The sequence below is a fragment of the Amphiprion ocellaris genome, chromosome 8 (assembly GCF_022539595.1).
Source record: "Amphiprion ocellaris isolate individual 3 ecotype Okinawa chromosome 8, ASM2253959v1, whole genome shotgun sequence".
NCBI lineage: Eukaryota > Metazoa > Chordata > Actinopteri > Pomacentridae > Amphiprion > Amphiprion ocellaris.
This window is the reverse complement of record NC_072773.1, coordinates 36,620,707-36,646,735: the sequence shown is the minus strand read 5'-3', so window position 1 is coordinate 36,646,735 and position 26,029 is coordinate 36,620,707. Positions and strand designations below refer to the sequence as shown.

The following is a 26,029-nucleotide window of genomic DNA, read 5'->3' as shown; positions in this document are numbered from 1 at the left end:
ATCCATTTTTTGTCTTTTTATAATTTTTTGTCTATTTTTTGTCTCTTTTGTTTTGTTTCGTGTCGTTTGTCTCATTTTTTGTCTCATTTTTGTAATGTTTTGTCTTGTTTTTGTTGCTTTTTGTCTGACTTTTGTCATTTGTCTCTTGTTTTTGTCATTCTGTTTCCTTTTTATTTCGCTGTTTTTTGTATCATTTTTGTCATTTTGTATCATTTGTCCATTGTTTTTGCTGATTTGTGTATTGTTTTTGTAATATTTTGTCATGTTTTTTCATTTTTTGTCTGACTTTTGTCGTTTGTCTCATGTTTTTGTCATTTTGTGTTTCCTTTTTGTCTCGCTTGTGTTTTTTGTCTTATTTTTGCATTTTTTTTGTTTGGCTTTGTTGTTTTTTGTCTCGTTTCTGTCGTTTTGTGTCATTTGTCCATTGTTTTTGCTGATTTGTGCCTCTTTTTTGTAATATTTTGCCTTGTTTTTGTGTTGTCTGACTTTTGTCATTTTCATCATAAAGTAAAATCCTCTCTGGTTCAGTTCCAGATGACTAAATGTTGTGTTCCTTTTTCGACACTCTGTGATCTGGAAGTTGTAATGTGGAAATGATAAACTGAGGATGAATGTTGATGAAACTGAATTTATTTTTCTTCGGAAATTTCAGGTTGTTCATGATGTTTTGTTAAAAGATAATTCCTTAAACGTGAACATTTTCAGAATGTACTTTTTTGCACTAAAACAAAGGAACCATTAGCAGTTATGGTTTTTTATGGGTTATTATGCTGTGGTTTTACTGGTCCACTGGAGATCAGACTGGGCTGAATGTGGAACCTGGACTAGAATGAGTTTGACTCTCCTGTTTTAAGTAAAATCATTAAACGCCTTATTTAAATGGGAACAATATGAGCTGTCTGCAGGTCAAACTGGACAAATAAGGCCTATAAAGTGCAGTTTTTCGGTGCACAAAACTCCAATCAGACTCAATGTTCTTGTTCTTGACTCTTCCCTATAATGTGACAGTAGGAGGAAAAGAGCAAAAGGAAATTCCAGCAGCTTAACATGGATCAAGTGTTTATGAAATGTGAAGAAAACTCCTCCCTCCTTCAGCTGTAAACATAAACCATCCGCCTGTCTGTTGGAAGTTGTGTAACAGCAGAGAGAGAACAATAAAGGAGTTCAAAAATGTCAGAAAACTCAACAGACGTGGATTCAGGCTCAGCTTTTATTGCAATTAAGAAGTCCTTTTCACATATATATAAATACAGTGTACATTCTTCACTTTAAAATACAAATTAAAGGTGCAATGATTCATAATGTTTCTCTCACACACAAAAGAAATCCTAAAAACATAGAATAATAATGTTGTGGGGTTTGGATTCCTCACACAGCTGCTGTAAAGGTTCCCAGGCTGCAGGACAAAACCCGATAAGAGCTCTAGAACAGGATTAGAGGCGAAATACCTCCAAACACTTCTGGGCTTTGGGCAACAAGCAGCAGAAAGAAACGGAGAAAGTGTTTGAGAAAGTTCTGCTGCTTTTCAGTGCCGGCTAGTGGACGTCACTGTGCAACATTTGGACTCTTTAATCCCACTTTTGTTCAAAAAAACCCCACAATTTTCAACCTCATTTCCATCTCCATATCATTTAATATCAGTTTTGCACATGCTCCAATAAAAGGCAAAATATATGACTGACAATTTAACACCATGTCTTTCTGGTGTTACATTTTTAACATAAAAAATTTAAAAAGGGCCGCTTTTGGCCCACGGGCCGCAAGTTTGGTGCCCCTGCCTTAAGGGAAGAGTTATAATTGTTGAAAAATACCTTAATAAAGACTCGTTTATAAAGAGGCTTGCATCAGATTTATTATTTTTTTATTATTACATGATTACAATTAGTTACAAACCCTTTATTAAACTGCTTTTAAATGCTGAATAAGTGTTTCCATGTTAGTGTTGTGAAAATTAAATGACATTAACCATCGTTGTGTGTGGTAGTGGGATTATTCCACCGTCTCCTAGCGTCTCTTTACCTGGCAGCTTGTGTTGTGTGACATTTTTCTTTTTTTTTCCATCGATCAAGGTCGGATTCATCAGTTTTTTTTCCATGTCATTTAGCAGATTTAATACCTTTGGTTGACATGGAAACCTGTCGGCTTCTAGAAATGACCGGCGGTTCTGCACGGCGTGTTGAATCAAAGCCTGTTGCCATGACAACATCATCCATACAATGCAAGACTATTGCAGTGGAGCTCTTTTGAGGATATCTCTCTTGATGTGGGGGGGGGAAACGGGCTTCAGTGGTCAGTGAATCCTGGCATGGGGAAGGGCCTGGCGAATAGCTCCACACGCTGGCGGAGCTCTGCGATGCGAGACACCGTGTCCGGGTCCTCCAGCAGGCAGGACTTGAAGCTAGCAAGGTTTCCTAAAGAAAAGATAAAACATCGTAATTCTTTTCTGAAGTATGGCAGGTACAGTGACATTTTTAACCTTCCTGTTGTCCTCATTTACGGGCACTAAAAAATATTGTTGCCTTGTCTGAAAAAAATCCAAAAATTCAGCAAAAAAATTCCCCAAATTTCTGAAAATTTACAAAACCTCCAGGAAGAAAATTCCAATAATTCCTTAAAAGTTTCCCTTAAAAGTTTTATTTTAAAAAATCCCCCAAATTTGGTAAGAAAATTCTTGTAAATATTTTCAAAAAATGAGTAAAAATCTTCCAAAAAATCCTAACAATATCTAAAGTGATTCCATATATATCAGTAAAACTTCTAATATTTTCTTTAAGAACATTCACATAAAAATCAACCAAAATCCAGCGAATTTCACTGGATTTTGGTTGATTTTTTTGTGAATGTTCTTAAGAAACATTTTTAACATTTCTTTTTTCCAAGAAAAAATGTTAAAAGATTTCCCAAAAATGTTGAAAATGTGGACATCAGAAATCTCACTGTGAAAATATATATATTTTTCCCCACATTTTCAAACTTTAAACAGGTCAGTTTTGACCCGCAGGACGACATGAGGGTTAAACATGTTATCAAGAATTCACTTTAGTCATAAAATGTCAGAAAGCCCTGAAAGAAGCAACATAAGTTTACACAAAACAGACACAAAACCCCTCTCACCAGTCTTCTTCTTCACATCCAGTGCAATCTGAATCCCTTCATCAATCAAGTCCACGACCTTTTCAAAGTCTGCCTCCTTAAACTGTCGAGAGGTCAGAGCCGGAGCTCCTGTGAGAAGAAGACGTTTCAAAATGACAATCCTGGTCTGAAAAAGCTGATAAAGAGGTTCTAACTGCTGTGGTTTTTAGAGACACGCTGACAGACAATAACAGACACAAAGGAAACACAGACGCGTCACAGAGGCTGACACTGTGAGCAGGAAGAGAGGCTTCAGGTGAGAAGACTGACTGGCTGACAGATTCAATCCAAGCAAGCTTGGTTCCTGCAGCTACTTTCTAAACTCCAGTACCGAGTCGGAGTCCTCCTGGAGTCAGGGCGCTCTTGTCTCCGGGACACGTGTTCTTGTTGGCGGTGATGGACACCAGCTCGAGGACCCTCTCGGCTCGGGCGCCGTCGATCCCACGAGGCCGGAGGTCAACCAGGACCAGGTGGTTGTCAGTTCCACCTGAGAGGCGAAGGAGAGAGTTAAAGAATGTTTCAGATATTTAACACTCAAACCCAGACAATGAGGCAAGTCGTCGCTGCCTCTTTAACCCTCCTGCTGTCCTCGTTCACAGGCACCAAAAAATGTTGTTCCCTTGTCTGAAAAAAAATCCAAAAATTCAGCAAAAAAATCCCTAAATTTATAAAATTTGCAAAATCTTCAGAAATAAATTTCCAAAAATTCCTTTAATGTTTCTCTTAAAAGTTTCATTTTAAGAAAAAATCCCCAAATTTTGCAAGAAATAAAAAGAAAAAAAAAGAAAAAATATATAAATTGTAAATATTTTCAAAAAATTAATACAAATCTTCCAAAATAGAATCCTAAAAATATTTAAAGTGATTTTATATATATATATATATATATATATATATATATATATATATATATATATATATATATATATATATATATCAGTAAAAGTTCTGATATTTTCTTTAAGAACATTTGGAAAAAAATTTACCAAAATCCAGTGAAATTCACTGGATTTTGGTTGATTTTTTTCCAAATGTTCTTAAAGAAACATTTTTTTTAAACATTTATTTTTTTCCACCAAAAAATGTTCAAAAATTTCCCAAAAATGTTGAAAATGTGGACATCAGAAGATTCACTGTGAAAATATATTTTTTTCCACATTTTCAAACTTTAAAACGGGTCAATTTGACCCACAGGACGACACCAGGGTTAAAGTTTCTCCTTTGTCTTCCATTCAACTGTCAACTGAAGGTTGAACTTTCCTGGATTTATAAAAACCAAATGCAAATTAGGTGCTAGTGAGGGAAAAGCAGTTGCATCAGGTCTTTAAAGAGGTGGAAAAGCAATATTAGCTCTTATGCTGAATCGAATTTCAGAGTCGGGGAAAGAATGCAAAATGAAATCGTATTTTTTAATATTTTCATTTGTGTGAAATCCCACGTGTTTGTAAAGACATAAAAGCAACATACAAAGCCCCTCGGTACCTGACACCAGGGTGTAGCCTTTCTTCAGCAGAGCGTCGGCCATGGCTTTGGCGTTCAGCAGCACTTGGGCGATGTACTGTTTGAACATCGGAGTGGAAGCCTGCCGAGACACAAATTAAAGAAAGACGATATCAGGATCCTCCAGACGGCTGCAGGACTCGCATGTTTTAAACATGAGCTGCTGAAATTAAGGCGGCGGCGTTCAAAATGTTCTGCAGAGTGTTTTCCTGGAGGAGTTTCTCTCTTATTTTTGAGTGAGATGAACATCCGGACCTGTCTGAGTGCGACCGCCACCCCAGCGATGGCGTGGTTGTGAGGTCCTCCCTGGAGAGACGGGAAGACGGCGAAGTTCACCCGGTCCTGGAGGTCATAGAGCACCTCTCGGCCTTTCTTATCCACAGAACGCACACCTTTCCTGAAGAAGATCAGCCCAGCCCTGCAGAGAGGAGAGAGGAAACCGGATGCAGTCAGTTTGAAATGTCACTTTTCAGGCACCCAGATAGATCAACTGGTAGAGCAGGTGACCTATAAATAGGGCTAGAGTCCCCGATGTAGCGGCCTACACACAGTGGATTGGTGAGTCGCACTGTGGCTTTGCAGCGAGAAGATCCCCGGTTCGTGTCCCGGCCTTCCTGGGATCTTCCTGCATGGAGTCTCCATGTTCTCCTGGACATGTGTGGGTTTTCTCCAGGTTCTCCAGCTTCCTCCCACAGTCCACAAACATGCTGAGGTTCACTGGTGATTCTATACTGTCTGTATGTGTGAATGTTTGTCTCTATGTGTAGCCCTGTGATAGACTGTTACCTGTCCAGGTGAACCTGTGATAGACTGTTACCTGTCCAGGTGAACCTGTGATAGACTGTTACCTGTCCAGGTGTCTCCTGCCTTCACCCTAAGTCAACTGGGATAGACTCCAACCCCACTAATGAGGATTAAGTGGTGTATAGATGATGGATGGATGGATCGATGGATGGATGGATGTCATTTTTTGCATTTTATACACCTGATCTGTTTTTCTCATACTCACCTTGCTCCTCTCAGAGACTTATGGGTAGTGGAGGTGACCAGGTCAGCGTATTGAAAGGGAGAAGGAACTGCTCCTGCCGCCACCAGACCGCTGATATGAGCCATATCTGCCAGCAGGTAAGCGTTCAGCTCCACACACAGCTGGAACACACAGCAAGAAATACTTTTTAACTGAGCATATTTCTCTTTTTTAATTCCTATTCTGGATTCTGGGGTCTCAGTAAACTGCATTTCTGTAGAGTTAACAGTAAATCTTCTACATTAGCATAAACCTTTGTGGTCATAGTTCCTGGAAAGAGGCACCTTCTTCATGCGTGAATAGTCGATGAGGCGAGCGTAGGCGCTGGTTCCTGCTATGATGAGTCTGGGTCTGAACAGACGAGCCGTCCTCTCCAGCTGCTCGTAATCTATCAGACCCGTTTGAGGCTGAGACACAGAGAAAGTGTTCATAGTCTCACATCTCATCTCATATCTCAGGTAGAGCAGACTGACTTTCAGGAGTTCGGTTTGAGTCTTTATTTATGCTCAGAAGTTACTCACATCCAGCTTGTAAGGCATCGATTCAAAGTAAATGGAGGTGGCCGAGATCCTCTTGGTGTCCGTCATGTAGCCGTGGGTGAGGCTGAAATGGAAAAATTTGATTTGAAACTCGGATTATCTCAAAAGTTGAGCAGATTCAGGGTTATGCAACTTCTTCTCTGACCACCTATTCATCCTACAGTTTCATTTTGCATCATCTTACATGTGAATAGTGTTCTTATAAACTCAAATATGGTGAAGAAATATGTTATTTATTCACAGGAGCATGTAAAGGAAATCATCTAATCATGTAAAGACCAACTTGTCCTTATATTGTTTATGATGTTGACTTTGTCTGTACTGCTTCGCTTTGTTATACGCTAAATACATTAAAGCAGGGGGGGTCCAACATGAGGCCCGTGGGCCAAAAGCGGTCCTCCAGAGGGTCCAATCCGGCCCTCAAAATGTAAAAATTCCAGAGAAGACATTAACTGCAGATTGTAAATTAGTAAAACTATAAATTTAAACATTTCTAGACCATGACAAGTTGTTCTGATCATAAAGTAAAATACCAGATTGTTCTTTTGTGTCTCATTTTTATAATATTTTATCTCGTTTTTGTTGTTTTTTTGTCTTTCTTTGTCTAACTTTTATCATTTGTCTCATGTTTTTGTCATTTTGTTTCCTTTTTGTCTCGCTTGTGTTTTTTGTCTTATTTTTGTCATTTTGTTTTGCTTTATTCATTGTTTTTGTGTATCGTTTTTCACGTTTTGTAGTTATTTTGTCTCGCTTGTGTTGTTAGCCTGTTTTTTTTTGTCATTTTTTATCTATTTTTGTCATTTGTCCATTTTTTTGTTGCTTTGTAATTTCTTGGTAAATTTTTTTGTCTCTTTTTTTGTTTTATTTTGTGTTGTTTGTCTAATTTTTTTCTCATTTTGTGTCTCATTTTTCTAACATTTTGTCTTGCTTTTTTGTCTTTTTTTTTGTCTGACTTTTGTCATTTTGATCCTCCAGTAAATCCTCTATGGTTCAGTTCCAGGTGGCTGTGTTCCTTTGTCGACACTCACACATTAGGAGTTGTGGTTATTTATAGGTTATGATGCTCTGGTTTTACTGGTCTGGTCCACTGGAGATCAAACTGGACTGAATGTAAAACCTGAACTAAGATGAGTTTGACACCCCTGCATTAAACATTTCTTTAAATAAAAACCCCAACCGTTCTCTGAGCTCCTACCAACTCCTAGTCAGACATGTAAATTTTATGCAGAATATCTGACATATAGAACTTGCAGGTCTGCATTCATTTTAAAACTTTATTGTTTACATTTCCCATTGTTCTGTGATTAAAATTAATTTATTGCAGAGAAGAACGCCTCTTGACGTTTTGTCTCCAAACAGCATCCATATTCATGTTCATTCAAAATGTCAAAACCACATAGACTAAATTAAATGGCTTCATGCTACATTTAGCAAAATTGCAGCAACTAATAATGCAGCATTTGACACGACTGACATATAAATTAAGCATGCATTATTAGATCAGTTGTCAGTGTGGTTTGTTGTGTTCCCCCTAAAATAACATGTTCGTTGTCTGCAAAAAACAGCAGCTATTTAAGCTGAAATGTCACATTTATTAAAGATATCAGTCTCCTAGGTTTCAAAATATGTTCTTCTCTGTTGTCTTAGTAACCTAAAGTCATTTATTGTTTTTTTTCATCAACTTAGAGTCATTCCTGCTACATTTTGACAAGCAGTCATTGCACGTCACTCATTACTCAGACAACAAAACAAAGTACATGGAAGTTGTGTAATTTGAACCTCAGACGCCAACAAATGGTAAAATATTCACTCACTGTCCCCCGTCAGGCAGATCCAGGCCCATGATGCGGTCATGAGGCTGCAGGACGGAGGTGTAGGCTGCAAAGTTAGCCGGTGATCCGGAGTACGGCTGGACGTTGATGCCCCACAGGTTGGGATCCAGGCCGAAGGCGGTGAGCGCTCGCTTCTGACACAGCAGCTCGATCTGATCCACCACCTCTGCACCTCCATAGTACCTGAGGAAGACAAAAATATATGCTATCATGATGGTATACTGTATTGCATCATAGCATAGCATAGCATAGCATAGCATAGCATAGCATAGCATAACATAGCATAGCATAGCATAACAAACCATAACATAACATAACATAGCATAGCATAGCATAGCATAGCATAACATAACATAACATAACATAACATAACATAACATAACATAACAAAACATAACATAACATAACATACAGGTTAAAAAGTAAAAACGGAACCATAACTGATTTACTGAGCCATTTGTAGTTTCACTGTGTGTACTTAGACTTGCATGGTTTAATCTTTGAGATCTTTAATAAAAAATGGCCTTGCGCTTAGCACAGGCATGTGTTCTGCATGTGTACATTATGTACAGATACCGGATCACGTGACCTAAATATGTAGCGGGTGGCGGGAATTGATGGGACTCAGAAACACCCCCACAATTTAATCAATTGTTCCTTGGATCATTTCTGACAGATAAGTCCTGATCAGTCCACAGCAGTGGATTTGTAGTAGGATCAGCAGGCAGCTGACGTAGTGTTCACTGGTTGTCATGGTTACAGTGAAGTCGTGCTGCTATCTGGCAATGATACAGAAATCTTTAACTAATCCGTGGATCCAGACTATAGCTGCATCACTGTTAAAATCTAATCACTTGGTCCTTGTGTCGTTTCTGACCTTCCCTGGAAATTTCATCCAAATCCATTAGTCTGTTTTTGAGTAATGCTGCTGACAGACAGACGGACAGACAAACGTATGCTGTCTTATTGTTTTGCATCTTACCATGTCTTAAAACTCAATTTTGTGCCATATTGGGTTGTATAATATTATATAATAGTCAGGAAGGAGGCAGGGGCGTGGCCGCCTGGTAGGAGCTTGTGATCGGGAAATGCAGGTAGATTTAGGAGGAAAGCTTGTTGTTCCCCAAGAGATAGTGTGTACTAATATGAGGCCAGACATTGTTTTATGGTCTGTGAAGGAAAAGACAGTATTTCATTGAGTTAACAATCAGTGGAGGCACCTGATGAGAGGAAGAAGGCTGGATATGCAGACTGAGCAGAGGGGATGGAGAACCAGAGTTGGTCCAGTAGAGGTGGGCTGTAGGGGCTTTGTCGCAGATGTTTCACTTTGGAGGGAGCTGGGAGTGCAGGGGGAGTCTGAGGAGGACGGCGAGGGATGTGGCAGATGAAGCTGCTAGATCTAGTCAGTGGAGATGGATTAGGAGAAATAATAATAGTTGTGGGTGAAATAGAGGCGGTGAGGGAGTAGCCCTCTCCTTCACTCTGCTGGCCCCGCCTTCTTTTCCCTCCTCCAATGGGCAGAGATCCAGGAAGAGGAAGTGTAGATCAGGTGGGGGCGTGGCCTGTTAGAGTCTCTCTGGGACCATCTCAGGTAAGTCTATGGTGTCAGATAGTGGCTGTGTCTTTTATTTGTTTGTTTTTTCTTGTTAGGCAGCATTAGCAATGAGCAGTTAGCAGTTGGTACTTGCATCTTACATGAAGTCTGCTGGTATTGTCTCTCGGTGGTGAGCTTGACTGAAGTAGTGAAGTATTTTAGCAATTAGCATTAGCATGTAGCACTAGCAAGTTTGGTGAGCTGGCTTGTATAGTTTCTTTGTCAGTGGTAAGTGCTTTGGACATGGTGGTGGTCTAGCAGCTAGCATTAGCATTTAGAGGGGTTTGGAGAGTTTATAAGTATAGTTTCTTTGTCACTTTTCTAGCAGTTAGCACTCGGTATTCAGCATCTTTTACCAGCTAACTGGTAGTATCTGGTCACTACCTGGAGCATCTCCTGGATCAGCTGAACATGGCGGTGCTGGTTGGATTGTGTAGGAGCAGAGGAACTGGCACTAGGGGGGTGAATCTGGGACACCAGAGTTCATCCTAGTCTCCTGGAGGTGTTGGAGGACTAAATAGGAGAAATTTCATAGAAGGGAGGTTTCCACCTGATGACCCCCAGAGATGTGGTAGGAACCACTGGTGGGTCTAGTGATGGGTCAGGGGTCCTGGGTCCTTCGTTGAGTATCATCCTTCTTGTTTGGAGCACAAGTGTCTCGTGTTTAAACTAACAATAGAGTTTCATGCATACAGTTCTGGTCTCAGCCCCACTTCACTCACATGTTAAAGTGAAACTTCACTAAACTTCCTGCTAAAATCCTTGAAATAATTACAACAACACAGTTTGGAAAGTGTGTTTTCAGTGCAGCTACCTTTGTCCTGGGTACCCCTCGGAGTATTTGTTGTTCAGACAAGAGCCCTGAGCTTCGAGTGCCGCACGGCTGCAGAAGTTCTGACAGGGCAAACAAGCACAATGTCAACGTCCACACACACTGTACTTCTGCTTATATATTCAGAACACTGTCACCATCTAAATATAACCTTTATTTACCTGGAGGATGGGAAACTGAACACCCCTGCTCTGTTTCAGCAAGAAAGTCAGTCTAAACTTGACTTATTTCCCCATTTCTCCTCCACATATCAATTACAATGATATGTGATCACAGAAGAATAATCAACATCTGCTGAATTAGCTGCGTATATATATATATATATATATATATATATATATATATATATATATATATATATATATATATATATATATATATATATATATATATATATATATATATATATATATATATATATATATATATATATATATATATATTTTACCAGTGGTTCAACACAGCCTATCATGTAACCTACAACTATGAGTTAAATGAGTTTAACTAAAAATGTAAATGCATTAGAGGTTCTTAAGTCAAATTAAATGACAAACAGCCGAATGTAAGTAGTGCTGAATCCCCGTGGAGCTCAGCACTGTGTCAAATGTCAGTGGAGAGACGGAGCTGCAGAAAAGGAAATGAATGTAAATGAATTTTTCTCCCCGTCTCGCTGTCTTTTTTCTCTCCCACTCTCACTTCAGCTCATCTTTTCCGTCTCTCTCTTTCTGTCCTCCCCCTCTGCCTTGTTATTATCCTAAACCTGTCACCACTCAGGGATCCCTCAATCACTCCGCTGGGATTTAAAAACCAGCCCCTCGTGTGACAAAAATCACTTTCTATGACACTTTAGAAGAAGACTATCCTGGCAAACACAAACTCACACGCATACGTGATTTTAAAAAGTGGAAATCAATGAAAGAAATTGGCCTAATAGGATCATTTGACTGTGTTCCTGAGGAGAAAAATAAAAAAAACAGGGGCTCTCCACCGGGAGTCGGCCTGCAGCGCCGAATGACTGACAAGAAGATGAAACTCTTTCAGGTGTCATTGTGACTGATAGTGCTGCGGATTTATAATTGCTGCAGAATAAAAGAATGAAAGCAGAATTCTTGTCCCGCAGCTTCCACTTAGATGAAATCAGTGACTCGGATGAGGAGGGGGGAAGAGCAAAGCAAAGGAAATCTCAGAGAAGAATTCTAGAAAGTGAAACTCTGGTGACTTGTAGTCCTTCTGCAGTTAAAGCTGGTATTTTTTTCTGTCTCTTCTATTCTTAAATTCTCAACACCTCTGTGTGCGCGGGAAAGGATAATTAGCAGCATCATCTCATCCTTTACATTCACTGAACAGCTACTATTTCACAGACCAGGAATGTCAAACTGTCTTAGTCCAGTTTGATCTCCAGTGGACCGGACCAGTAAAACCACAGCATAATAACTTATAATTAACCACAACTCCTAATGGTTCCTTTGTTTTAGTGCAAAAATTTTCACATTTAAGGAATTATCTTTTCACATTTAGTCTCAGATATCTGGGACTGAACAACATCAGATTTTATGATTAAAATGACAAAAGTCAGACAAAAAAGACAAAAAATAACAAAAACAAGACAAAATGAGACAAATGACACAAACTTTACAAAAAAAATGGACAAAGCGTAAAAGAAAACAAAAAAATAGACAAACAGCACAAGTGAGACACAAAGGAAACACAAAATGACAAATACAAGAAGGAAATGACAAAAAAGACAAAAAACAACAAAAACAAGACAAAATATTCCAAAAATGAGACACAAAAAGACAAAAGAACAATAAACAATCTAGTATTTTACTTTATGATCAAAACAACTGGAGATTCAGGAGAGGAGATTCACCTGAACACTGAACAAACAGACTTTATGTCTCAAACACATCTGTTTTTCTAGTAGTTACTTCACACACAGATTCTATGCATCAGGCAACACACCAAGCAAATATTTGAACAGTCACTGGCGGTCACCCCAGTTCACATAAGACCTGCATCTGAATGTTGTTTTTGCATTTTAGATAACAAATGGGTGAGAGTATAGAAAATGTAGTGTGATCTTTAAAGTTTTTCCTCTTTATTTGAGCATATTATGATGCTCTGATCATGCATTTGTGGATATATTTGTTTTTTTTTTTTACCTCTGATGCGATGAGCTCCAGCCCCCGGCACTGCCTGTCCTTCTCCTGCTGCAGGAGACCCCACATCTCCGGGTCGTCCTGGGCCAGACTCTCCTGTCCCGTCCAGCCGCCCAGGCCTCGTCTGCATGACTCGGCGGTGATCTGCCCCTCTCTGCCCCAACACCCCGAAACCCTGAGGGCAAAGGGCTGCAGGATGGGGCAGTAGATGAACACACAAGAGTCATGTTAGTCAAAAACTAGATGCCCACTTCTCAAATGATGACTGTAAAGCTGTTCTCTAATGATAGCTAGAATAGACCAGGGGTGTCCAACATGAGGCCCGCGGACCAAAAGCGGCCCTCCAGAGGGTCCAATCTGGCCCTCAAAGTGTAAAAATTCCAGAGAAGACATTAACTGCAGATTGTAGATTAGTAAAACTATAAATTCAAAATCATTTCTAGACCATGACAAGTTGTTTTGATCATAAAGTAAAATACTAGATTGTTCATTGTTCTTTTGTCGTTTTGTGTCTCATTTTTGGAATATTTTGTCCTGTTTTTGTTGGTTTTTGTCCTTTCTTGTCTGACTTTTGTCGTTTGTCTCCGTTTTTTGTCATTTTTTTCTCGTTTTCGTTGCTTTGTGTTTCCTTTTTGTCTCGCTTGTGTTTTTTTTGTCTTATATTTTGTCCTTTTCTGTTTTGCTTTGTTTGCTGTTTTGTGTTTTTGTTGTTTGTCTATTTTTTTGTTTTGTTTCTTGCGTCTATCTCATTTTTGTGTCATTTGTGTAATTTTTTTGTCTCGTTTTTTGTCATTTGTCCATTTTTTTGCCGCTTTGTAACTATTTTGTCTAATGTTTGGCCACTTTTTTGTTTTGTTTTGTGTCGTTCGTCTCATTTTCTGTGTCATTGTTGTAATATTTTGTCTTGTTTTTGTTGTTTGGTCTTTTTTTGTCATTTTGATCATAAAATACAACACTATATCATTCAGTTCCAGATAGCTGTGACTAAATGTTGTTCCTTTGTAGACACTCTGTGATCTGGAAGTTGTAATGTGGAAATGATAAACTGAGGCTGAATGTTGATGAAATTGAATTTATTTTTCTTGACAAATTTCACGTTGTTCATGATGTTTTGTAAAAACATAATTCCTTAAATGTGAACATTTTTGCACTAAAACAAAGGAACCATTAGGAGTTGTGGTTATTTATAGGTTATTATGTGTGGGAAGACCCTGGAGACACTGCGTTGTTTCTTTCTTTCTTCAACTTGCCGTTCTTAACAACTCTGAGCAGTTAATAAAACCCCTTGAGGAGACAAATACTGAGTCACAGGATGTGATGCAACTCTCCATTGTGCTCTAAATTGTCTGTGCAGAGTAAAAAAAAGTTTCCGAGGGCTTCTTTTTTTGTTGTTGTTGTTGTCCAAGATTGCTCCTTTGGTGTCTTTTGAAACCCTCATGAAGAGTGAGCCTGTGCAAAAACACTTTCATCACTCCAAATTACAATACTTTGCACCAGGGGTTTGGAAACAGGGGAGTTAGAATAATGTGTCTTTTGATGTTCTAAACAATCCATTAAATGAAAGGCAGTGAAAAACCAAACGTGTTATTCAACGGAGCAGTTATGGAAAACCTTGGACATGAAAAGTGTTGGCTAGACATGCAGTAACTTAGTTATCGGGGTGTTGTTTGTTGAAGCCAGCTTGTAGCAGCAGGATAGTTACGCAACTGTGTGTTACTTTGGCCTAATAGAGAGATTACTGTTCAAGCATAAATATATGTTGAAGTAAGCCTCCTTTCATCTTTTGTGTTCATTATGTTTTCTAAGCCTTCGGTATAATAAGTCTTGCATAAAGCACAGTGGTGCGCTTTTCTGCTTTGGACTGACAAACTGAGAAACTGTACGTCTCCAAACCAGACGTTTCCATCAGCGCTCTGGTGAGCTGAGGTGACAAGCCGCCCTAGTTAGCAGTAATGAGTGATTTACACGCCGGAAATAAAGATCTTCCAATGCAGATAGTGCTATTTAAAAAGTTCAGTTATTAATTAAACAAATGCACTTACCCGCAATGCTCGCTGTAATGACAGAGAAAGCATGACTGTGACGGCTGAGGGCTTGGCAAAACACAAGAACTTCCACGGTACAAAGGGTGAAAGTAAAATGAGTCTGGACAGGTTCCAGGGACATGCGTACTTCGTGTCACTGATAAAAGTGACTACTGCAGTAAATCATCTGTTTCACCTCAAACATCTAATCAGTTACAGCTACCACACAATAAACAGGCAATAAATTAATTTCTTTGTACAAAAAAAGCACTTGAAGTCAATCTGTATGTCAAATACCACAAATAGTTCCATCCCTAAACATATTTATATATATGTACAGCATTTTGTTTCATTACTGAGTTATGAAATTATCACATTCTGGATGATTCCTACTGCACACTGAGAGAACAAAAGCTGACAGTACAAAGGAAGGCATTTTTTAAAGACAATGCATCACGTATTGGTTGATGAATTAAGCTCCAGACGGCACAAAGCTCCCATTTTAAACGTCATCCTTATCAAGTTATGCTAATAGCACAGGCTTTGGCTTAAACTGCACTCACTGATGAGGTGAAAATGCTTTTTTTATGTTTAAAGTATGTAAAAACAGTCAATCTTGAAGCCGTTTTAAAGACTAAATGCATGATTTTGAAGGATGTATGAAAAGTCAGTGTTTGGTTTCTCAGCATCTTCATCATCCAAAGTGCTGCTGGTTCTGCTCCGTCTGAAAGTTGTGGTCCGGACAAACTTTCTGCACCAGCCTGTAGTCCGTCCCGGTGAAGGCGATGAAGATGCATATGACCTTAAAGGGTTTGGCACAGATCCAGGCGGCCTGGGACTGGGTGTTTTCTGAGTAGCAGGTCTGTCCCGGGTCGTACATGCAGGGCTTGGTCTTCTTGGACCGGTTGGTTCTCTGGTACTCGATCCGGCAGTTGAGCTCGGTCACCGTCATCATGTCCACCTGATGCTTCTGCTGCTCGGTAGGAGTGGAGCTGGTGGACTGAGGGGGGAACTGGGGCGCCAGATCTGGAAGCAGGACCAAGTTTTTGGTGTGAGCGTTCTGACCTGCGGGATCCAGAACCTCCCATCCTATAGCTTTGGAGGGCGGGACGATGCTGACGGAGATGTTCCCCAGCCGGGACGAGTTGTGGCGGAAGTAGACGCTGAACGTCCCGTTGATGTGGTCCACGATTTTCCCCGTCACCAGGAGGCTGAACTTCAGTGTCTTCACGTTGAAGTAGAAATCGCCCCAGCCCAGGATCTTCTTAGCCTTCGGGGACGTTTTGGCGGGAGGTTTGGACTTGGGCGGAGGACGGTACAGATACTGATCCAGAGCTTGTGAGACGTTCTGAGGCCAACCGTACGGGCCGAGGGACCCGTAAGCAGGGGTTTTGTGTTTGGTGGAGATGATTTGTAAGTCTTTAGAGATGTGTTTGACCTTCATTGCTGCTCCCCCAACATCTTCTCTTCCTCCGTCCTCCTCCCTCCACTGGTGGCTCTGAAAGTCCAACGGCTTGGATGTTTCTTGAACCTGTGGAGAGAAAAGTTTGAAGCGCTTTACTCAAAACCATAAGAAAGAGCCTATTCCTGGGGACCTGTGGTGCAAATGATTTCACACTTTGAGTCGTTGAGTCTTGAGATAAAAGTCTTTGTGGACAAAGTACAAGACCGTGTCAATGGAAAGAAGATTTAACCCTCCTGTTGTCCTCATTTACGGGACCCAAAAAATATTGTTTCCTTGTCTGAAAAAAATCCAAAAATTCCCCACAATTCTGAAAATTTGCAAAACCTTCAGGAAGAAAATTCCAATACTTCCTTAAGTTTGCCTTAAAAGCTTTATTTTAAAAAATCCCCCAAATTTGGCAAGAAAATTCTTGTAAATATTTTTAAATATTCCCAAAAATGTTGAAAATGTGGACATCAGAAGTTTCACTGTGAAAATATAATTTTTTTCCCATATTTTCAGACTTCAAAACGTCGACACGAGGGTTAAAATTCAATTCTTGTGTGCTGTGGTGCACATTTACATTCCAATGAATATCTCAAAGCCCAATCTCTGAGCCTGACCAGGTACGTCTAGCAGTGAGACATAAACTCGTAGTTTGTTTGCTATGAGAGACGTCCCTTTAAAGCACACAAGCGAACAGCACAACTCTGCTATGAAATGATTTTCAATGTGAATGCCTTCGGGAGCCCACTCACTACATGTCTTCCTATTGTGATTTGAAAACAGCGAAACAAATGTTGATTATATAAGAAAAAACTCATCTACAGTTTAAAAGCTTTCCATAAATTTGCATTGTGTCTGAAGCTGCACTTAGACATCTTCCAAAGTTGCACTTTTTGAGTATAAACTTTCCTCATTGTTTTTCAGAAAGCCAGCATCACGTCACCCAGTGGTCCGTGGACTACTTATCAAGGTAGCCAATGCACGCTCTGCTTTATCATTTATTTCACTCTAAATGGAACCATCGTTCACAAAGTGACCATCATGCTGTGTTGAAGGAGACTTGAAACTCAAGTCATTTGGAAAACATTTACTTCAGTAATAAATCAAGTAAGAAGTAGGAGCTTTTTTTTTTTTTTAGGAGCTAATTATATATTGATTTGTCTCAACGTGCACAAAATAACGACATAATTCTATCTTAAATAAACAGACTTAATCCTGTGAAGTGTTTTGAGAGAACAAACAACACAGTACAGTACAGTAAATACAATGTTGGAGGATTTTGTTTGAGTTGGAAGAAAGAAGCTAAATGGAAAGATCTTCGTCACCAGGATGCCATAAATGAAGGACAGTTTGAACAGCTAAGGTAGGGGATAATCAATTCAAATAATTATTCTTCAGGACGTCGGGTCCTCGCAATGAGGATGACTTGAAATTGACTGCGATCGATAGGTTATCTGCTTCAGGCAAGGACTTACAGTAACACAGCATGCTGCTATTAACACATTTTAATTTGACTGTCCGTCGTCACTCGTCTTGTTAAACCTCTCAGTCGTCCTTTCACCTTGATAATGGGCTGAATCTGTGGGCTCACTAATCAATACAGCTTGGAATGGAGAGGGATATGGTAGGTCACCGATGAACAGTCAATAAAATATTAACCATTTATAGCACATTGTGTAAGAAAACAGTTTAAAAAAAACCCATGAACTTCTTCCAGCCTCTTTTTCATATTAAGCTCCATCTGCGCCTCAACTGTCTTCCTTCTTTAACCTTTATCCTCTTCCTTATTACTTTAAACATCTCAGCTTCTGTTCTTTTATTGACTTAAGTTCTTGCTTGAAATGAATGAGGGATTAAACTTTCACCTGGATTACAATTTTAAACACAAAGCTCACGAGTTCACGCTTTATTTGCTTGATATATTGCACGTCTTCTTCTCCGTCCTCGTCGTCCTTCTTTCTGTTAATGTTCTTTTTATGTAAATACACCTTTTAAATTCGTCTCTCTCTATCAGGACACATAAATATATATATTTAACACACCTCAGCCTTTTCCTGAAATCAAACAAGATGACAGCTTACAGATTATGTGCGAAATTTGTGCAGCACATCAACATGATTTTCTAAGCTGCTTTACCTTCTTAAGATGAATTCTCTGTGGAGAAACGCGCTTCGGATGCGTTCGTAGAAAGAAAGTGCAGTATTTGATGCAGGTAAATGCTTAAATGTTAAATATTTTATGACTCTCTTTCTCAGTTATAAGGAAATTGTGCTACAAAAAAATATAAAAGGCCATGAAAATTAACCCTCCTGTTGTCTTTATTTACGGGCACCAAAAAAATATTGTTCCTTTGTCTGAAAAAAATCCAAAAATTCAGCAAAAAAATTAAAAATTCCTGAACTTTATATAAATTTGCAAAATCTTCAGGAAGAAAATTCCAAAAATTCCTTCAAAGTTTCCCTTAAAAATTTTGTTTTTAAAAAATCTTTAAATTTGGCAGGAAAGAAAAATTAAAAAAATTAAAATTGTAATTTAAAAAAAAAAATGAATAAAAATCTTCCGAAAAAAATCCTAAAAATATCCAGCGAAATTCGCTGGATTTTGGTTGATTTTTTTTTTTGTGAATGTTCTTAAAGAAACTTTTTTTTTTTTTTTAACATTTCTTTTTTCCACCAAACAAATTTTCAAAAATTTCCCAAAAATGTTGAATATGTGAAAATTTTCGCTGGGAAAATTAATTTTTTTTTTTCTCACATTTTCAAACTTTAAACGGGTCAATTTGACCGGCAGGACGACAGGAGAGTTAAACACATGATGAATCAGCTTATTAAAAGCCAGGCGACCACCTGCTGTTATGTCCATCAAAACACTCAAATCTCACTCAATCAAGTCATTAGTGAAGATGTTTGTGTGACTGAGATTCTCTGCAGATCTGTAGAGCTGTGATCTGTTCACCATCATCAAATATTCATATTAATCACTGATCCAGGGCAAGAACTAATTGGACACCTAACAAATCTGGGTGTCAAACTTTATTTTCTCTCATTAAAATCCATTTTTTAGAGTTAAAGTGGATGCGTGTGGGAGATGGGTCAAGTTTTTTTCATTTGTTTTCTATGTCTCCTGAGAGTTGAGACAGGAGTTGTGCAGAAAGTTGTGCGCACTCGTTGTTTGGGACTTGATTTCTATTTTCATCATAATGTGTCAGAGGCAGATGGAGGTTTAGGGTTATTCTCGCTGAGAGCTCTGAATAAACAGCTCCCAGGATATCATTATTTCTCACCAACAAGTGGGATCCTCATCACCCCTAACCACCAGCCCTGCCGTCTCCTGTAACTGAGTGAGCTCCAGCTGTGCCTATTGTTACAAGCCTAAAGCTCCAGCGATGTGCTGTTCTCACCTCCCCTAATTGGAGCCCACAGTGTGACAGTTGTGTCACCGGCTCAGTGTCAAGATGCCAGAGCAGCGACTGCAACTGAGCAACAGTGTTGGAGTGGATGCCAGCAGAACACACGTGCAAAAGCACCTGCAGAAGCAAAATAGTCAGGGAGGCGTCTGAACTTCACCATCTAATGGAATAGTCAACTTTGATCAAGAGCAAAGACAATCTCACATAATGAAACAAAAGTCTTGGTAGAAACCAGAACCAGAACAAGACAGAATTATAAAATAGCGTTTTCCAAAACCAACAATAAAAACAAGACAAAATATTACAAACGACAAAAAATGAGACAAACGACACAGAACAAAGCAAAAAGGAGACAAAAAATTAGAAAAAAAAGTTACAGAGGGCAAAGAACATGACCAAATAACAAAAACGAGGCAAAAAAACAACACATATGAGACACAGAAAACTACAAAATTAGACAAAAAAACCCAAGTGCCACAAAAAGGAAGCGCAAAAAGACAAAAACGATAAAAAAATGACAAAAACATAAGACAAATGACAAAGTCAGACAAGAAAAGACAAAAACCAACAAAAACAAGACAAAATATATAAAAAATGCCAGAAAATGACAAAAAATGAGACAAACGACACGAAACAAAACAAAAAGAGACAAAAAATTTGACAAAAAGTTACAAAGCGACAAAAAAATGGACAAATACCAAAAACGAGACAAAAAAAATAACACAAATGACACAAATGAGACAAAAAAGCCAGAAGCGAGAAGCAAAACAACAAAAAAGACAAACGACACAAAAAAACACAAAACGACAGACAAAACAACAAATAAAGCAAAACAGAAAATGACAAAATTAGAAAAAAAAACCCAAGTGAGACAAAAAGGAAACACAAAACGACAAAAACGAAAAAAAAACGACAAAACATGAGACAAACAACTAAAGTCAGACAAAAACAGACAAAAACCAACAAAACCAGGATAAAATATTATAAAAATGACAGAAAATGACAAAAAATGAGACAAACGACACAAAACAAGACAAAAAAGAGACAAAAAATTAGATAGAAAAGTTACAAAGCGGGAAAAAAATGGACAAATACCAAAACGAGACATAAAAATAACACAAATGACATGAATGAGACAAAAAACAAAAAAATAGACAACACAAACGACAAAAACGACAGACAAAACAAACTTGAGAGGCACCAGAGGAGTATTTGCTGTGTTGAGGACAGTGAAAAAGATCCTGAATGTGTCTGTTTTTTCTGATTTAACAAAAAAATGTTTCTCAGGCCCTGAGGGAAGTGAAACTTTTATCAAACTGACAAAGACTGCAGTCATTTAGTTCAAGTAATAAAGCCCAAAATGAAGCTGCTTTGAGGCTCCAAGCATCTTCTGACTTCAGTGCTAAAGTTAGAGATGCCGCAGTCTGCAAAGTTAAGGAAGTTAAATTAAAGACACGAGAGCAGATTAAATTACAATTACGCCTGGAAGAGAATCAGACCACAGGAGTGGAACAAATTAAAATAGTCAGGGAGGCGTCTGAACTTCACCGTCTAATGGAATAGTCAACTTTGATCAAGAGCAAAGACAATCTCACATAATGAAACAAAAGTCTTGGTTCAAACCAGAACCAGAACAAGACAGAATTATATTCCTTTTATTCCTGACAACTAAAATCATGTCTCAGATTTTTACAGAATATTTTCAAAGTGGGAAAGTCAAACTCAAATCAGCTGAAGTCAATTTAATCCTCAAAGAAGTCAATCAAATTCTGATTAGTGTTCTCACCTTGTCAACATGTCAAGTTCCCCATTATCTTTTAAAATCTGCTATAAATTTCAGATTTGTTGACTCAGAACAACACATATTTTCTTTTAACCCTCGTGTTGTCCGTGTGATGTGCACATTTTCAACATTTTTGGGAAACAAAACAACAAAAAACATGAGACAAATGACAAAAAAAGACAAAAAAAACAAGACAAAATATGACAAAAATGAGACAAAATGATAAAAATGAGACAAAAAATGACAAAAACATGAAAGAAATGACAAAAGCCAGCCAAAAAAAAACCCCAACAACAATGAGACACAAAATGACAAAAATCAGACAAACAAAACAAAACAAAACAAAAACGAGACAAATCTTTTAAGCATTTTTGGTGGAAAAAAAGAAATGTTAAAAAAATGTTTCTTGAAGAACATTCATAAAAAAATCAACCAAAATCCAGTGAAATTCGCTGGATTTTGGTTGATTTTTTTGTGTATAAGATAAGTGATGTTCTTAAAGAAAATATTAGAAATTTTACTGATATATCTGGAGTCACTTTAGATATTTTTAGGATTTTTTTGGAAGATTTTTACTCATTTTTTGAAAATATGTACAAGAATTTTCCTGCCAAATCTGCATTTTTTTTAAAAAAAGAAAACTTTTAAGGAATTATTGGAATTTTCTTCCTGAAGGTTTTGCAAATTTTCAGAAATTTAAGGAATTTTTTGCTGAATTTTTGGATTTTTTTTCAGGCAAGGAAACAATATTTTTTGGTGCTTGTAAGTGAAGACAACAGGAGGGTTAAAAATGAACAGTAAAGACAGAGTTATTGTTTAAAACTGCTATCTTTTACAACTGCTCTGTATTTCACATTAGTGGAGTCCTCAAATTCAAAATCAACACATTGTTCAGTTAAAAAAGATTTTTTTTAAAACAGCTCGATTGTGCAACAGCACTGCAATATGATGGACAGAGGCAGAACCAGAGCAGCAGAGAACATAACTATTATTAATACCTACTTGTTTTACTAATAAGTAACATATTCTACAGGGAATTAACCCTCTCCAAAGCAACAACAACAACAACAATATGGTGTAATAATAACGAGCCTCAGGAGCAGAACACAGCTGATCTGAACTCACCGATGAGGGAAGAAGACACAGACAGGTGATGGCAAAGTTCAAACACAGAGCCCTCATTCTGCGGCAGTTCGATTGTCTCTGAGGTGAATCTGCCCGAGTAATTTACCGAGTTAAAGCCGTCTCTTACTTCCAAAGTAGAGAAGACATGATTCCGCAGTGAGACTCAAAAAAAAAATAAAAATCCTGAAGATCTGCCGGAGTGAAGAAGACTCAGCTTGGCTCTCCCTCCCACCATCTCTCCTCTGTCTCTCACTCTCTCTCCTGCTGTGTTTTCCTTTCTCTCTCTACACCTCACACACACGTACACACACACACACACACACACACACACACACACACACACACACACACACACCTACACACACACACACACACACACACACAAACTCGACTTCAGGTGATCAAAAATTAAAACAAAGCATCGCCTCTAATGAAGCTCAGTCAGGAAACCACCAGGAGGACAGTTCAGATTTGTTGTCAGCTAATTGATATCAGAAATCATGTTGCGCTAAAAATGTTCACACAAACACACACTTTGTTTCTGCATCCCTGTGAGGACACGGCGTTGACATAATGCATTAGTCCAGGGGCCAGATCAGATACTGGAACCATCTCAGGTGACCAAACCTCAGCGGTGCTAAAATGTACGTTGGGTTAATGTCAGTACATTAAGATGTGAGAGTCTTTCCATACTGGCAGCTTTATCACTGATTAGTGAAACAGTCACATTCACCATAACCACTGTATGGCACAATTCATTTAAATCTCACCATATGCAAAGATCACATCTAATACAAGTCAATAATCAAATCAAACTGTTTGAGAAAGGATAATATATCAATTTTACATCTATATATATATATATATATATATATATATATATATATATATATATATATATATATATATATATATATATATATATTAGTATAATATAATTAAGCATCAGATCCAGATGAATGCATTTCTTGTTTGTCTGTACTTTCTTTTCATGCTTATTTGTTTTGGTCAATTTGAGTCTTATTTTGTTATTCTGTGTCTCGTTTCTGTTTTGTGTCTTGCTTTGTAATTTTGTGTCTCGTTTTTGTCATTTTGTGTCTTGTTTTTGTCAATTTGTGTCTTGTTTTTGTAATTTTGTGCCTTGTTTTTGTCATTTTGTGTCTTGTTTTTGTCGTTCTGTGTCTTGCTTTGTCCTTTTGTGTCTTGTTTTTGTCATTTTGTGCCTTGTTTTGTAATTTTGTCGTTTTGTCTTGTTTTGTGTCTTGCTTTGTCGTTTTGTCTTGCTTTGTAATTTTGTGTCTTGTTTTTTTTGTTTTGTGTCTTGTTTTTGTCGTTCTGTGTCTTGCTTTGTCCTTTTGTGTCTTGTTTTTGTCATTTTGTGCCTTGTTTTTTAATTTTGTGTTTTGTTTTTGTCGCTTTGTCTTGTTTTGTGTCTTGTCGTTTTGTCTTGCGTTGTCATTCAGTTTCCTGTTTTTGTCACAGACGATCTTGTTGCCATAGCAGTGAAATCTTTCTCAGACTCCAGTTTGTTGTAGTATTGTTCTGTGTTGTAAAGTTATTAACACAGATGATGATGTGTGGCACTTGTTATTTTTTCATAGTGAGGAATAATCCTATCAAATTGGACTTATGGCTGTGTCCTTTAAACCAGTGATAGCATTTATTAAGCTGTGAGTCTGCAGCGGCATCGTATCAAAATGCAAACTAGAGACATATAGCTAGTTAAAAGGACCAAAAAGAGCTGGTCACCTTGAGTGGTACTGATACTGCAGATGTTGGGCCGGGTCCATGGACTACAACTATAAAACCACATCTGGACCCTCAGAAAGCAGGAGGTCCCCAACGGATCTGTGTGCAGTCAGGTGAATTCCCCATTGGGATATTAACGCAACAAAACACACACACAGTAAGGTGTGGGCCCTTACTACGACTCCTCACCAACCCGGGGAAAGGTGCTCTCAGGCAGGTACAGTCTGACAGCCCTCCCTGCTGTCCCTGCATGCTTTAGCCATGGGAGGCCGACAAAATGACAAGAGCTCTCTCTGGGAAACGGAACTAAAAAATGACTGACAACCGCAGAGATCCACTGCTGCGGCCTATCGGTGGAAACTCAAGCCGACAAGTAAGAACTAACCAACCAGATGAGTTGTCTTAAAAGCAGAAATATAATAAAATAACCTGGGAGCCCAGATCTCCTACCATGCACCCCCACACAACAAAAAACCTTTATGATGTTCTAAATGAGAATTAGAGTGGTAAGAGTAAAATAACTAATTCCTAGTGTAGTTTTTTACCTTACCTTTTAATTTACCCGGAAATGTGATATTTTCCACTAATTTTTCGGTTCTTTTTTACCAAAAATTTGTATATCTATTGCAGCCATTTCATCATGCCAATCACAACATGTTATATATCATGTAAAAGCCTGGAATCTCTAGTTTAAAAATATAATCATATTGTTCTTGTATTTTCATTACAATAGAAATGACATATGATGAAATGACAGTGTGTCTCAGAGTTAACTTAATTTATTAATATTTTCAAATCAAATTGTACTATATGTATATTTCTGTTGACTTTTTTATTGATATATGGTATCTTCCTGATAGAACACGAGCCTTTGGAAATACAGAGACCTGTTTTTGTGTACATTTTAAACCAGCTTAACATCACACAGACTTCACAGGTTCTGATTATTGGGAAACCTGACACTGTAAGTCTCCTGTTGTCTTACATTCATCCGTTATCGATTAACCCTCCTGATTTACGGGCACTAAAAAAATAGTGTTTCCTTGTGTTTCCTTGTCTGAAAAAATCCAAAAATTCAGCAAAAATAAATAAAAAAATTCACCAAATTTCTGAAAATTTGCAAAACCTTTAAGAAGAAAATTCCAATAATTCCTTAAAAGTTTTGTTTAAAAAAAAAAAAAAAAATCCTCCAAATTTGGCAAGAAAATTCAGAGTAAAAATCTTCCCAAAAACTTCTAAAAATATCTTAAGTGATTCCATATATATCAGTAAAACTAATTTTCTTTAAGAACATTCAGAAAAAAATCAACCAAAATCCAGTGAAATTTTGGGATTTTCGTTGATTTTTTTGTGAATGTTCTTCAGAAACATTTTTAACATTTCTTTTTTTTTCCACCAAAAAAATATTCAAAAATTTCCCAAAAATGTTGGAAATGTGTACAACAGAAACAGAACAGGTCAATTTGACCCGCAGGACGACACGAGGGTTAAGTCATTCAAACCATCAACAGCTACATTAATACTTTAATCATAACAATTTAATCAGTTAGATAAGAATATAGTCGTCAAAGGGACCAAAAAGTACTTTTAATTTAATACATTAACCACGTCTTCTTACTTACCTGACAGGTAAATAACCCAAATTCTATCACTGCGGAAGCACAGCAACCGAAATAGAAGCTCGAAGCGGAGAACTCTCTTGACACGAATACTCTTTGTTTGTAATTGTTTGTCTGCGCATGCGTGCAAATAGACGAGAATGACAACCAAAGAGTGCCGAAATTTTCCAAAAAGACATTACACATTCATTTACAAGTGTCTACTATTTTGGTACAAGTAAAATCTATATATTTGTTGTGCGATTTTAGAAGATT

General features: G+C 38.0%; 2 protein-coding genes across 2 annotated transcripts; both read right to left on the bottom strand.

The window, feature by feature from the left end:
• Positions 1–1,192: 1,192 nt before the first annotated feature.
• Positions 1,193–14,796, bottom strand: LOC111585303 (serine hydroxymethyltransferase, mitochondrial-like). Its single transcript, XM_035941252.2, is given in 13 exon segments — positions 1,193–2,411; positions 3,115–3,222; positions 3,464–3,619; positions 4,615–4,714; positions 4,888–5,050; positions 5,642–5,781; positions 5,944–6,066; positions 6,181–6,262; positions 8,013–8,213; positions 10,439–10,518; positions 12,619–12,804; positions 14,658–14,723; positions 14,725–14,796. Coding segments are annotated over 13 exon segments (1,590 nt in total). The 5' UTR covers positions 14,782–14,796; the 3' UTR covers positions 1,193–2,283.
• Positions 14,797–14,936: 140 nt separating this feature from the next.
• On the bottom strand, positions 14,937–22,629 carry LOC111585306 (neurexophilin-2-like). The gene is made up of 2 exons (XM_023294749.3): positions 22,407–22,629; positions 14,937–16,170 (listed from the first exon to the last, which is right to left on the bottom strand). The coding sequence occupies exons 1-2, from the start codon at positions 22,461–22,463 to the stop codon at positions 15,334–15,336; spliced, it is 894 nt and encodes a 297-aa protein (XP_023150517.1). The 5' UTR covers positions 22,464–22,629; the 3' UTR covers positions 14,937–15,333.
• Positions 22,630–26,029: the final 3,400 nt, after the last annotated feature.